At 35.9% G+C, this 16,168-nt stretch overlaps 1 protein-coding gene across 1 annotated transcript in view; it reads right to left on the minus strand.

The window, feature by feature from the left end:
• The window catches only part of USH2A (usherin), a 798,563-nt gene that overhangs the window by 165,952 nt on the left and 616,443 nt on the right, over window positions 1–16,168 (minus strand). Inside the window, exons 51-54 of the mRNA XM_032136481.2 lie at window positions 8,019–8,242; window positions 4,664–4,868; window positions 743–940; window positions 43–197 (exon numbers count right to left, since the gene is read on the minus strand). Coding sequence (XP_031992372.1) covers window positions 43–197; window positions 743–940; window positions 4,664–4,868; window positions 8,019–8,242 — 782 coding nt within the window. The remainder of the gene's footprint in view (window positions 1–42; window positions 198–742; window positions 941–4,663; window positions 4,869–8,018; window positions 8,243–16,168) is intronic.

Genomic DNA, 16,168 nt, shown 5'->3' on the forward strand with positions numbered 1-16,168 from the left:
CACCGAACCCCTTTTCCCAGAGTTTAGGCAAACTCCTCTTACCTTGCTACTGGTGGCACAGCCAGCAACCGTGCAAGCTTTCAGCTGATATGAATATTCCTGAAATGGTTGAATTCCCTCTCTATCAGAGAAACTCAGTGATGTTCCCCGAAAACGTTCAATTCCATTTCGAAGAAGAATGTAGTAAATAATGGGACCTAAAAGAAGCAGAAAAATGACTGCATTTGAGTGTCATATCATTTTAACTATTTGCAAACAACGTAACAAGTCTTAATGTTTGGAAGAAATGCGATACTATAGCTTTATTTAATTTTAATTTCCTATTATATTGCTATCTCAAGCAGTTCCTAATTATACTATTATGGAGGAGATGGATTTTTGACATAAATGATCAAAGAGTCATTTGTGTTTATTTCCTTTCACTATGAAACAAATTTACTTTCAATATTAAAACTCTTTCCCCTTCTCTGAATATGCCTTGCTTATTTTGAAAGCTGCTCAGATACATTCTGGGATTCAAGGAACTTTTACTTCTATTTTATTTATTTATTTAGGCTAAAAATTTACGAGGGCTACACCACAAAGTGAGTGATTAGTTGGCACATAATTACAGTTCCCTTTATCAGAACATACTTTTCTAGTGGTTAGATGCATAGGGCAATTAAATGTAGATTATACTCATTTCAATTTTCTTATGAGTTTATGGGATTTTGTTATTTGTATTTTAAAGGTATCTCAATACCATTTGATTGTATAGGTTTTCTCCAGTTTAAGACAATTGTATCTTCAAGATTGTCTATTTTGGTCCACGTAGGGGGACTCACTCCTTGAGGTACATCTTCTTTTGTTCGGGCTCTCACAGCTTTGCTGAGTCCTCGCCCATAGCTGTTCCAGGCAGAAATCCTGTACTCATATGTCATGTAGGGCTTGAGGTTCACATCTGGAAAGAGAAAAAATAGACAGGGAGGTTTCTCTTATTTTTATTTTTTAACCGTCTTATTAAAAGTGAGTATCAAAAACTCTATAGACATTTAAAAATAAATGTTTAATGCTCTAAACCCTTTTATATAAATAAAACTCTAATATCTTTATTTTCTAAATATAAGTAACATTTAAAGTGTTTATTAGATGCAGGGATATGGAATTGCACAAAATAGAATTCCCTGTTTCTGAGCAGAGAAAGAGGGATATATTAAATACATGAAAAATAAAAGCACTGGAATCATGTATAATAAGATTTAATGCTTCACAAATTCATGTACTTTTGATTCCTACATGAGAAAGGTTTGGTAACATTCTTTTATAGTTTTAGTATCATAAAACTTACAAATTATTACTTTCTGTTACTTTGTTAATATTACTTAAAAATTTTAAATCATATAGATTATAATGTTGTTACAACACACAGGATTTGAAACTTAGTTTATCATGGTACCATGTTAGTGAATAAAAATGAAAGCATACTCTGCTATCTAGTTCCTTCCCTCTTCCACAAAAGCCAGAAATGAAAACCAAAACACAAACCAACCAACTTTATTAAAACAATAAAACCAAACCTGCTGAGCTTTTCAAACTGGTAAAAATTGTATTAGATGAACACTCATGGGATTCAGTTGTGTCCCCAAAGTCTTAGTTCCATTTAAGCTTTAATAACTTCGGAAATACCAATGCTACACATTTCCCCCGAAAAACTTACTTGAAAGTTAAATTATTTAAATTTATTTTCCATGTCTCTAATTTGATGAATTTTGAGTACGTATGTATGTATTTTTGTGTGGTAGCTTCTGGATGACTCTTTCTCAGATTGAGCATCAGAAAAGGAGGCCTTTCTCCTTGGCTGCCTGGCCACCTGCTCATCTCCATTGGACATGGAGTTAATTCTCAGTCCCTATGCTTGGATTAATTGAGAGACATTCTCCTTATATACATCTCCTTACAATAAACCCTTCTCTGCCCACTGTATAGAATTAATATGAAAATAAAATGCAATAAATTATGGGGCAGAACTTCATAAAATGCAGATTGGTCTACAAATGTAAAGCATTATCTTCTTTTTCCATTTTTTCTTCTCAGAGGGTATCTGCCACTTGTTGCCTGTGATGGCTACCATGAGTCCCCAGTTCTCCCTTCCATTCTGGTCAGAGGCCTCCTGATTAGAAAACCACATTTGCCAGTTTTCTTTGTAGCTTGTAGTGGTCACATGACTCAGATCTCAATACTTGAAGGAGTATAGAAAGACATGGACAACTTCCACATCATTTTTTAAAGAGAAAATTGCATACCTTTGGTTGCCATTCTGGATTCTGGATCCCTGAATGACCTTGTGTGATTCAGTTGCCTAGACCATCTACCTACCCTCAGATGGTCAATATGTTTTACATTTCTGCTACAGCAAATTAAACTACTTATTGATAATGACTGTTATTCTGTATCCTCAAGCCCACATTACCATTTCAAATCTCATTTGCTGCTTCCTTCTTTCTTCATATAGGGTTGAAATCCCAATGAAAATTATTGTTTGTCATCATAGCTGCTAGTCCTAATGTAGTGACTAGTTATTAGTAGGTATTTAATAAATACGTTTTGATAAATAAATGATTGCATAAATGAATAAATTTTTGTCAGCACTGGTGTCAGCTTTCAAGTGTAAGTTTCTAAAAGAGTCTGACTTAGTCTAAATTGTTCTCAATGGAATTATCATAGCACCACTTGTGTGCTGAACATCTTTCATGAAAAAGAACGGTTTGTTATTTTTCATATTCAATTTATAGTATTTTCTGCAGGCAAAGCAATCTGAAATATGGATTTTAAAAGCCCTCATAACATTATATCAGTAGGTGGAAACATCTATTCATTTCTGGAGAGGGCTATTGCAAGTATGTATTAAAAGCCCTTCAAAATCTTGATCTTGATTACAAGGGGCAGATAAAAGTAGAGAACTCTCTTAGATGGAAACTCAATAATTTTAAAATGAAAGTCCATGACCTAAATCTATAACTGGGACTGGGAACATGATAGAAGGTTGGACAAATTGTCCTCTATCTGAGGCCTCTCCTAATTAAATTCATTCCAAGGAATATTTTTTTGTTTGTATAGTATTCTAAATCCAAATAATGAGGCAAAGGTAAACAAAAATACCCTATTCATAAGGATGTTTCAACCTAATAGAAGAGCTGGAACAAGTGTCCAAATCCATATGACACATGAGAAAGCTAGTGAGCTCTGTGAACAATGTGCCATAGCAGCACAGGGACTGCATTGAGGACATGAGTCTTGACCTAGGCCTTGAGTAGGATGATAAAGGAGGACATTTCAGGTGGAAGAACAGCTTGAAATGCATTTGGAGCACTCTGAAGGGAGCTCCTACACCACGTGGAGTCTTCAAAATCTGTCTCTTTTGATGATGGCGTTATTTGAAATGTTTCTTTCTCATGGTGAGTAACTTCTACAGATCTGACCCTCAGTTTCCTCATCTGTTAAATGATCATATTTATATGATTGCCTTGTTGGTATCTGAGATGAGGTTTTAAAGTACCTAGTATAGATGTATACCTAATGTAAATGACAAGTTAATGGGTGCAACACAACAACATGGCACATGTATACATGTAACAAACCTGCACATTGTGCACATGTACCCTAGAACTTAAAGTATAATAAAAAAAACTACCTAGTATAACATTGAGACTAAATAATGTTCTATCAACCTTATCTCTGTTCCTTTCTTCCCTTCCTAGTCTTCCTCCTCTTATCTTAGTAGCCTACCTTACTTTCTGCACTCTTGAGGTTAGCCATTATTGCCCCTTGGTTGAGTAAAGCACAATGATGATTCATGATAGAATAGAGCAATGTTTTGCTTGTTTATGTAACCTTAGCTTGCTCAAATTATGTCACTTAAATGGATTCTATTTAATCAAGATGATAGATGATATATACACACACACATACACGCACACACACACACAAACTTGATTTTTCAAAAAACAAGAACACATTTTGTAGGGACTTAAGTAAATGGATGAGTAATACAAATTTAATTGATGGCAGAACAATTTTAGAGATAATTCTGAACTTAACAGTGTTTCTCACACAGCTCCGCCAAAACTAAGCATCACCATTTTGGACATTCAGTAGGGCCAAGATGGTACATAGAAATTAATATTTACAATAACTGCAAAGGTTATTGTTTTCGAGATGACCAGCCATCTTGGAAAAACATCATGCTTGGGTTTACCTCGTCCTCAGAATAGCACTGTTAGATTTTATTATTAATCAGACAGGTTCATCCTTCTTTCCGCTTGAGAGTATAGCAATATTCATTCAATGCATTCAGTGAAAGCTGCATTGTAGCTTTTGAAAAAGAAAATTGGGTTTATTGTAAATTAACTGGATATAGCAGTAAAGGTCACAGATATCTCCACAGATTTACCTTAATATGGAATACAACCTTGTTTAAATAGACTTTAACACATTTTAAACTACTGACTTTGAATACATCCAGATTATGCCTTTAATTACCTTGTAACTAGCTGGCCTCAAAGTATGATGGAATGTATTGATATCGGCTTAAGGAGAGTTGATGTCAGAGTGAAATAAATCTGCATTTTCAGCAGCTTCTCACTAACCCCATTAAGCCGTGGGCAGACAGCTTGCTTTCTGTTACCTGTGTAAGAGTACGTGTTTACACTCCCTGTATGAATGGTTTCTTCTGCAGATGAACACATTTCTTCAATTGATGCCTTCCCTGTGGAATTGTGAGATCCTTTTATCACAGTGCAAATCTGGCTGGTAAAGTTGAAGTCACACCTGCCACAATGTGCTGTGGCTTCCATAGATGCTGGGCAGAGGGTCCTGCACTCTTTGGTTTCCTGAGTCAAGTGGTAGGGGTGAGAGAGAGAGGGGCATTTAAAAATTTCATTTAGACATACATAGGGTAGGCTTTTGTGACTTTCAAATGAAATTTTTCCTCAACTTACTTGATGAGTGAATATTTCAAAATTTATAAAAAGAAATGAAGGCAGTTTGTATACTAGAAAGAACAATGACTTTGAAATGACACAGATTGAGATTAAAATTTCAGTTTTGCAATTTCCCAGCTCTGTAACCTTGAGCAAGTCACTTATGTTTTCAAAACCTCAGCTTCCTCAGTGGGGAAAATGGAGACAAAAGTTACCACCAAGGTTTGTTGTGTGACTCAAATGAGATAACACCAATAAGTCTTTAAACTTAGTATACACACTACAAATATTTTATTTTTGCTATTTGATACTTTCCTATGGAATTTTAAAGAAAATAAAGAATGTGATATTTGAGAATTTATACTTCCTGTGTTGTTAGGGAAGTTGGTCCCATTAGAAGTATTACTGATCCAAATTTTTAAAAATATAAATGTTTCATGAACTGTCATTATAATTACAATTATTTATGCTTATAAACATTTTCTCTGACAAATCTCCAGGCTTTTTATGATTTTTGATAAGTACCACTTTGTTTTAATCCAAGGAAATTAAATACTTAATCATCCCACATTACAGGAGCTATAAATAAGGTAATAGTTTTATCATGTGGAGATCTACTTTGCCTTTCCTTTATATAAGTAGCATAATGTATTTAGAATACTTTTTGCTATTAAAATTGATCTCCATTCAACCTCTCTCTTACATAAAATAAGTTGAATTATTCTTACCAAGTTGCTCAAAATAATAAATTCAAAAATATATAGTGGGTCTAGGCGCAGTGGCTCATGCCTATAATCCCAACACTTTGGGAGGCGGAGGTGGGTGAATCACTTGAGGTCAGGATTTCGAGACCAACCTGGTCAACATGGCAAAACCCTGCCACTACTAAAAACACAAAAATTAGCTGGGCTTGGTGGCACACACCTGTAATCCCAGCTACTTGGCAGGTTGAGGGAGGAAAATCACTTGAACCCAGGAGGTAGAGGTTGCAGTGAGCCAAGATGACACTATATAAATAGAATCCACTATATATATATGTGTGTGTGTGTGTGTGTGTGTGTGTGTGTGTGTGTGTGTGTGTCTATCTATCTATCTATCCTCTAAAAGCCCAACTAAATGACAGTAAAATAATGGTTTACATGTTGAAAGTCTAAGAAAAAAGGAAGGAAAATAATACACACAAGACAGTGCATAACTTTTTGGAAGCTGGAAAGTAGATGAATGTGGCAGAGACAATGCAACGTGCTCAGTGATGTCCATGTGTCCCTTTTCTCTCTGGGAACATGGGATGTTGAAACCTGGCTGCAGTAGGAGAAGCCACCTGACTAGATATGTCTGTGTGACTAGTACATAGAAAGGATGTACTCTATATCCAGGTATGAACTTTCTGTGTGCAATTGTCCCCTTTTGCACCTTTTCCATTATGACCCAAGGGCTGCGTGAAGCATCACAAGATGGAAGGGGCTTCGGTTCTAGAGATGTTACTTGGAAGACAACTGCCTAACTCATAATGAATTGAAATGTAAAAAAAAAAACTTTGCTAAGAGAGTGGATCCTAAATGCTCTCATCACAAAAAAAGAAAACAAATGCAAAAAGAAACCATCCTAACTTCCACATAGAGGTTCACTGTCATGAAATTTTAGAGGAGCAGGATAAGGAGAACATCTTCAAGAGCTTTCATGGAAAAGAAACATGGTTACCAACAAAAAGATAGGAATCAAAATATTAATGGAAGCTTAAAACATGCAGAAATGCCTCAAAATTCTGAGTAGACATAATTTTTAACCTGGAACTGTATATCAAACCAAACTATCAATCCCGTTGGAGGGTAAAATAATAGTATTTTTATACATTAAGCTCTCAAAAAATTTACCCTCCAAGAAGACAATTCTCCAAATGGAATGAAACTTGGAATCCAAAAAAAACAAACAAACAAACAAACAAAAAAAAAAACAGGGGAATCAACACAGGAAAGAGGTACAAGGAATTCCTGAGTTGATAGCTTAGGGAAGACCTAGTGGGCCAGCTATGCAAAAATCCCATGGTGATCCATTCCAGATTGGAACAGGATATAAATGTCTCCAGGTGGTAGGTGTTCAGAAAACAAAATGAAACCTACAGACTGAACATTATTATGTATAACACACTACTTGATTCAGCATGGAGAAATATTGTCCTCGTTAGAATGATTTAACCAACCTTATGTATTATCTTAATCATTCATTGATACAAAGTGCTTGCAGGGCTTCTAACAATCTCATGAGTTATTTTACATCCCAAAGTGTACAAAGTGTAGGTGGTCCACACAAGGTCTGTGTAGTTGCCTCATTGAACAAAGGTCCTTCCATTGTCTGTGACCAAGACACCCATTTTTAGTGGTCTTATAATGACAAACTACTACAGAACACGGTAGCATGTTTGTTTTTAAAGTGTTCATGGTCCTTTCCTTAAATTGCTAGGTTTCTGGTATCCTGGGTCAAGTTCAATACCCACATACATGACATGGCTGTGTACAAACCATCACCATATAAAAACATAAGTGATTACACCCAGAAGCCTATTCATTCACTTTTGACACAGGCATTTGCTCATCTTGCATTGTCCAAGGGAATATGATATAAATGCAACTAAGCGAATTTGCTGGATCTAAGGTCTCTATCAAAGGAAAGTGGTGGATGATGGCTGGCGGGCTAGGGAGAAGAAGCGGGAATTTCCTTCTGTCTCCATCCACAGTGCTCCCAGGCATGAAATGGCACCATGCAGAGGCCCCAGACAACCTGTGCTGGCTCTTTCAGCGGCACACAGACTTTCAGTCCTGCACTAATCTGAAGTGCTGGGTAAAGCTTCCCTGAGAACAGCTAATCATTATTAATTCCTTTAGAATTCATTGCAATAACATCAATCATAGCGAACTCATTCGATATTAATATGGATGTAATGTGAAAATGAATAATGCACACAGGAGTTTTTATATTCCTATTTTAGAAAAATAGTTATGAACAATGTATTTCTCTTTCCATTGTCAAATCAGTGCCTCCGAGAGCTTTTCTATCAATTACCTTCATCATCATTCCAGTTGAAATCTTGTCAGAGCAAACATATTTCAAAGGATTATATCCAACTCCATTACAGCATTTCTGGCTCTTTGGAATAAGTTCAGTCTCACAGCATTTTACTGGCACCGGGTCATTCTTTTTAACATGTGCTTTAGACTCTCCACTGGAAGCTGAGCAGCATATGGTATCTGACATATTCACATAATCCTGCCCACAACAGAACATCCCTGCAACAATAAAATGTTATATATGAATATGAAATAGAAAAAGGGAAGAAAACTGAGGCTGCTATAAAGTTTGGTATAAAAATGTCAGACTCAGGCAGTTGCTGAAATGGTGCAATACCTAAGGTAGCATTTCCCTACCAAGGTGATTTAAATGTGCAGTGAGGGTCCTTCTTACCAAGAGCACTAGACGCTAATTAGGAAAAGAACACACAAGAGGAAGTGTTCGAAAATCATTCAGCTGGGCCAAACTTCTCTCATGCTCCATAAAAAGAGATAGGATTTCTGTCATGAAAACTGCCTGTGCATTTTGTGATGATAACATCTTGTTGCAGAGGAAGGTTAGTTAAACTATAGGGACTCTGAGAAAGCTCTAGAAATTCATAAGGGAGAAAAGGTCACCCAAGTACTCTGGGATAAGAGCCCAGGCAGAATGGAAAGGTAGCACCATCCTAGAACCGGAAGCCCTACGGGAGAAGCAGTGAAAGTTTTGGCTTAGCTTTATTTAGGGTACAAATATTTGTTTCTTGTGAATTTAGCTGCAATGGTGACCATTTTTCTTCATGAGATGGATTTGGTATTTATTTAAAATCAGCTGAGCATGTTCACTGATCAGGTGCACTAATCAGCCACTATTTTTTGAGCCACACTCTGTTCTAGACCCATCACAGACATAGATGACAGGCTGGGGGCAGCGGCAGAAAGACCTTGTAGAGAGGATCACTGATCCCCGCATCTAAATGAAAGACACATGTACCTGAGATACCAGATAGACATTTTCTCCCACCAAATTCAGTTTAATTGCCTGCGTTTGCATCATTTAGATATTGCCATCGAAGAGAAATGGCAGAAATTTTAACATTGAAGCAGGAATAAATTAACACTACTCTAGAGACAGATCAAGCTAGAAATCAAGGTGCCTATACTGCATGTCACAGTGTTTTTATATTAGAATTTATATCCAGTTATATAGCAGCACAATGTGATGAATGATTTATTTTAATTGGAATTTTGTTTATTATTAGTTCCGACTGATAACATAAAGAACCTCAAATTCAAAGTGCCCTGGGGTCCTGAATTGTTTAATCTGGTCCTGTGTAAACATCTACATTATTAAAGACATTCAAATAATAGATCAAAAGTGCTTTTAAAAAAATCATTGGAAGTAGACATTGGTTTGGCACATGCCTTAAGAAAGATGTTTATCCATACATGACTCCAAAGAACCCTCTCATTCATCTTTTTACTTACAAAAGTCTCCAATGTTAAAAACTCTTATTTATGATTAATGGTATACACTGATCCTAACAGAGTTTTGGCATACCATTTTTATCTAATGTGATAACTCTTCGCAGTAATTGGTTTAAAAATTAACTGCTATATTTACAATTTTAGTTGTTTTAACATTTCCAGGAAAAGTTATCTCAAATAAACACACAGAGCAGGCCTCACTTTAGTCTGAGTCTTGATTATGGTGGGCATATATGTGTGTATGTTCAAGTATACACACACACAAATACACATATTTATGTGTGTGTAGATATGGATGTATGTATATGTATGTGTATATATACACGCACAAATACATATAAATATATACATACATGAGTGTACACACACACACATAAACTAAAAAGAAAAATCCGTAGCTTCAAGTTTTATATTGTTTGGGCATTTTTCTGCCCCTTCTGATTAGACATTTAAATACAACCATGGATCTTTCACTGTTAATTTTTTCTCTGGCAGTTTTCATAAGACAATTCATGTTTCTCTTTTAAAGAGCAATCAAAATTTGAAAACTGGCCCTTTAGGGAGCGGAATATATTCTCCCCCTCCCATTCCCAAATTACTTCATGGTTTCACTGTGCTTCAAGTATAAAATAAAAATGCAGACATTGACCTAATTTGAAATTCCTAATCAGTCATCTGATCACTCTGAGGGACTTCTGACAGGTCAACTAAAATTTTGATAATGAACTGTTTTTAAACTGGAAAAAAAAGATGCCTTCTTTCACCAAGAGCTTCATCTTTGTATTACTGAATTGAAATTTTCAGCCAAGATTTCACTCACATAACAAGAAGTGACTCCCTTTCTAGTTTCCTTGGTAAACCATTACTTCTTTAATTATTATCAACCTTGTTCCAGTGTGATAAATTGCTAATTACTTAATACCCTAATCAGCGTTCATTCTTTGCACAGATAAACTGTGACAGTGCCATTAATTTAAATAGTAATTTCACTTAATGGCCAGAACGGCACACCAGATTTTTATGCAGCATTTTCTGAAGACTGCATCCATCACTGCAATATTCTGACATAAAGATGTCTGACGTGCACTAACTCACTTAGGGAGAGCAGATGTTGCGGAGCAGAGTTTGGTAGTAATTCCCATAGTGCATCACTTCAGCATGAATGAGCTGCAAATTCAGAGACAGACAATCTTCCGAAACTACATTGCAATAACTTTTGACCCCTACCTAATTTATCACATGTAGCACTTGACTTTTGAACTTTGACACGTGGAATGCACAATTTTAAATATGCCCAAAGAAAAACAAAATAGGTCATGCATTATTGATGGATTGGTCCATTCTTCCAGAGCCTTTTCATTAAATTTGTACGAAGGTGGAGCGTGTCTTTGAACAAGATGCAGATGTTATTAAAGTGGTACAGTACACATTAAACTAGTATATATTTATTTTTCAGATGAAAAAGAATATATTGTCTTTCTAAACTGTATATATATATATATATATATCCATCCAGTGGTTTCCATTGATTGGACACAACTGAGAAAATAGTGGAGGAAAAAATTTTTACTCACAATATTATTAATACTTCAAATATGTTACCAATGCTTATTTCATATCTATGTCTAAAAAGAAAATCATTTATAAACATATCTGTTGGATGAATTTCTAAATAGTTAAGACTGCAAAACTGGGATTCCATTTTTTTTTTTTAAAGAAGACCAAGAATTATGTATCATGCCTTTGAGATAAAAATAATACAGTAGTAAAATCCAGTCTGGAATATGACAAATCATTGTGAAACTCTGAGATTGTTCATGGGGACCAAATTTTAAGCCAAGGGATATTTTAGGCCTAGAAGAAAAAAAAAGGTTTGTGATTAGTCATCCTTAGGACAAATGTATAACATTTGTGGCAGAGCATGAAAGAAAAGAAATTCACACCTGTCTTCAGCAGTAGATGGCTCTGTGACGACCCCCACAAAACAGAGGGTAGAGTAAAAATGCTCCCCAAATCACTGGATACATTTTATAGCACTGATATATTACACTTTGCAAAAAAAAATCATTATGTTTTATGGAAATCTTCCAGGGAAATGTTTTTTCAATGCCACCCTTACACCGTAGACTTCTGTGATTATACTTCCCTCTGCAAAATTCCCAAATTCCCATCTTATGAAACAAACAGTGATAGTCATTTGTTCTACTGAAGTCAGAGTCCAGGATATGAAAACTCAGTCTTGTATTCTGAAACAATTTCAACTCAGAGTTTCACATCAAAGCCCGCACGGACAAAATTTATAATATAAATAAGTCAATATATTCCAAAGTCATCTCATGATGAGTTTCCCATGGCTAATAGAAAAATATGTCCTCCTTGAATGAAACAGAGGTTTTAATTTTCACCTTTTCATACTAAGGGATATAATCAAGTCCAATCCAAGATTAATGGCATAAATGATAAAGCCATATAAGCAAACACTAAGAAAAAAATGAGTAATAAATAGGTTTAAAATCTATTCAATGAAAATGGCTAAGAATACATATCCACTGAAATGATGCGCACGACTTTCATCCCGAGATACCTGTATAACACTTCTACACAATGCATCTGCCCAGAGAGAGCACTAAAAACATAAACGCCACCCCAGCACTTCTGTTCCAACAGCATCTGTTAATTCACTCCATTTATAAAATACATATTGACAAAGACAACTGAACTGGGACCAGGGAGATTTGATTTGGTGTGAGAAAGTCAATTCAATGTGATTTTGTTAAAGGGCTCCTGCAGGCAAATAAAAGAGTTTAAGTAATAAAGTACATAAAGAGATGTTTTACGAGCCAGCCCGGTCTCGTGGCAGGCACACAATGCCAGGCAGCGAGCGAGGCCAGGCTGAGGAACGATATTATGAGATCCAAACCCTTATGTAGCAGGTATGCTGTTTGTTGCTAGGTTGAGGAGAAAAAGGGCCATATGGATATTCTGGAAGGTCATTAAGGTCACAGTCATTAGGGGCTACAGGAATGAATGGCAGCAGAGAGAGGAAAAATACATGCGGAATCTCTTTTCAGTGCAACCTGCAGGAAGGAAGGTCAAGAGAATAAAAAGAGATTTTTTTCCCTTTGTAAAACTATTATTCCTTCAGTCCACTATGATGATCAGAGTTGGCAGAGCTGTAGAATGCCATGATAAACTCTAGAGCTTATCTTGATTCACAGGAGTTGAGGGCTATCACCATTTGTGTAAGAAATGTTTGACTGGCATGCTACATCATCTTGAAGTAAATAAAGAAGTGATTCTGAAATTTGAGTTCATGGATGGAGTTCAAGGGTGGATAAAATTACAGGCAAATTTTTGTGTGTATTTTATGCACTATTATTCAGAGTGAGGGTTTGTAACTTTCAAAAGATTCGAAAGGAAAACAAGTTAAGAACCACTGTCCTAGTGGACAGTAACCTCCATTCCACTTCTTAGAACAGATGTATTTTACTTTATGCTAGTGGTATTCTGACTTCTCTTTCCTTCTCTTTTGCATTTGTTCTGCCACCTAAATTTAATCTTAAACTACAGTTCTTATCATCATATTGACTCTTCCCTGAGTGCTAAATAATGTTCAAATCCTTTTGCCTACTCAGATTTATCTCCTTTCTTCCTTACACAGGGTGTATAACTCCAGTAAACCAAATCACTCACTATTATTTGTGTTTTGCAGATTGCTAATTTCACAGTTTAGCTCAAGCCACACCTGCCAAAATCATACTCACTGTTTGAGATTCCAATCCAATGGAACAACCCCCTTCATTACCTTGACTGGAGTGATCTCTCAGTCTTAAGAATATGCATGCATTCATCCCTCTCTTATGGCCTGTGTATAACCTTGTAGGCACTTTTCTCCTTGATTAAGTTGTAAGCTCTTGAGGATAAAAATGGAATCTTGGCCAGTTTTACACTTGCAAAGTACCAAGAATGATACCCTGAATATGGTTACTACGTAATATATATTTAACAAAGGACGGAGTATGGCAGTTGACTGATTCTTTTAAAAAGCTACAGAAGAACAAGCACACTAAAATCAAATATTTTGCTGTCATTTTAAAACTCTGATGTATTAGGGTATACAGGAGGTAACACTTTTGCATCCTCCCTGCCACCTTGGTTGTATCTTTAATAGACCTGTTATTAGCTACTTCATCTAAAGGAGGAGGAGGTATTCAACTGGTTAGTCATAGTACAGGATAACTAATTAATTGCCATAATTTTCTAGTAGACATTACTATGACTTTAAGCAGTCGTTCTCAAATTATGGTCTCAGGATCCTTTTATATGCTTACAAATTATTGAGGACCCTAAATACCTTTTGTTTATATGGGTTTTACCTGTTGATATGTACTGTGTTAAAACTTATGGCAGAAATTTTTGAAATATTTATTTATTAATGCATTTAGACTTAAAATAATAAATCTATAACATGCTAACATATTTATGAAAAATAAATGTTTTTCAAATAAAAATAGTGAGAAGAATGACATTGTGTTACATTTTTGCAAGCTTTTTAAATGTTTAGTTAAGAGAAGGCAATTTAATTTTCTTTCTGATTCTGCATTCGATCTGTTGCAAATCACGCCATGTAACCTCTGAAAAGCTCTGCTGTACACATAGGAGAGAATGAGAGTTAGAAAGGCATATAGTAGTTTAGTATCACAGGCATACTTCATGTTATTGTGCTTTGATTTACTGCACTTTGCAGAGACTGCATTTTTTTACAAATTGAAGTTTTGTGGCCATCCTGCATCAAGAAGTCTATTGGTGCCAATTTTCCAATAGCATGTGTTTGCTTCGTGTCTCTGTGTCACATTTTGATGATTCTCACAATATTTTAAACTTTTTCATTATTATATTTGTTATATTTTTATATTTTTTATTTTTATATTTTATATTTATATTTGTGGTCAATGACCTTTGATGTTACTATAATTGTTTTAGCGTGTCATGAACCTTGCCCATATAAGACGGAAAGCTTAGTTGGTGAGTATCCTCTGTGTTCTGACTGCTTCACAGACCAGCCGTTCCTTTATCTTTCTCCCTCTCCTTGGGCCTTCCTATTCTCTGAGGCACAGCAATATTGAAATTAGGCCAATTAAGGCCTCTAAGTGTTCACTTGAAAGGAAGAGTCTCATGTCTCTCACTTTAAATCAAAAGCTAGGAATGATTAGACCTATTGAGGAAGGCATGTTGAAAGCCAAGATAGGCCAAAAACTAGACCTCTCATGCCTAACAGTTAGCCCAGTTATGAATGCAAAGGAACAGTTCTTGAAGAAAATCCAAATGCTCCACCTTCAACAGACGTTCTTCTCTTTTCTCTACCACTCCTTCTTGAACATATCTTTTCCCCTGGACAATATCTCTTTATTATATCTTATAAGGTATGTGAGAATGATGACCAATCTGGTGGGTCTTATGGCCTTCAACCATGGTCCAGGTAAGATTTCTATTTCACTTATCATTCAATTATTATGAATAAGTGAAACAGGCTTATTGCTGATGTGAAGACACTTTGAGTGGTATGGATAGAAGATCAAATCAGTCAGAACAGTCCCTTAAGCCAAAGCCTAGTCCAGGCAAGGCTCTTACTCTCTTTAATTCTATGAAGGCTGAGAGAGGTGAGGAAGCTGCAGAAGAATAGTTGAAAGCTAACAGAAGTTGGTTCCTGAGGTTTAAGAAAAAAAGCCATCTTCATAACATAAAAGTGCAAGGTGAAGCAGCAAGTGCTGATGTAGAAACTGCTGCCTCAAGTTACCCAGAACACCTAGGTAAGATCGTTGATGAAGGTGGCTACACTAAACAACAGATCTTCATTGTAGATGAAATAGCCTCATACTGGAAGAAGATGCCAACTAGAGCTTTCAGAGGTAGAGAGAAAAAGTCAATGCCTGGTTTCAAAGTTTCAAAGGACAGGTTGACTCTCCTGCTGGGGGGCTAAAGCAGCTGGTGACTTTAAGTGGAAGCCCATGCTCATTGACCACTGCAAAAACGCTAGGGCCCTTAATAATTATGCTAAATCTATTCTGCCTGTGCTTGTAAATGGAACAAAAAGGCTGTATGATTACATATCTGTTTACAATATGGTTTACTATGTATTTTAAGCTCATTATTGAGACCTACTGCTCAGAAAAAAGATATTTCTTTTAAAATATTAATACTCACTGACAATGCATCTGGTCACCCAAGAGTTCTGATGGAAATAGACAAGAAAATTAATGTTTACATGCCTATTAACACAGCATAGGTCAAGCAGTCATTTTGACTTTCCAGTTTTATTATTTAAAAATACATTTTGTAAGGCTATAGCTGCCATAGATAGTAATTCCTCTGATGGATCTGGGCAAAGTAAATTGAAAACCTGGAAAGGATTCACCATTCTAGATGCAATTAAGAATATTCATGATTCATGGGAAGAAGTCAAAATATCAACATTAACAGGAGTTTAGAGGAAGTCGATTCCAACCCTCATGGATGACTAAGGGGTTTTAGACTCAAAATGGAAAAAATAACTGCAGATGTAGTGGAAATAGCAAGAGAACTGGAATGAGAAGTGAAGCCTGAAGAGGTAACTGAATTGCTGCAATCATAAAACTAACAGATGAGGAGGTGCTTCTTAGGGAGGAGCAAAGAAAGTGG

The sequence above is a fragment of the Hylobates moloch genome, unplaced genomic scaffold, assembly GCF_009828535.3.
Source record: "Hylobates moloch isolate HMO894 unplaced genomic scaffold, HMol_V3 SCAFFOLD_18, whole genome shotgun sequence".
NCBI lineage: Eukaryota > Metazoa > Chordata > Mammalia > Primates > Hylobatidae > Hylobates > Hylobates moloch.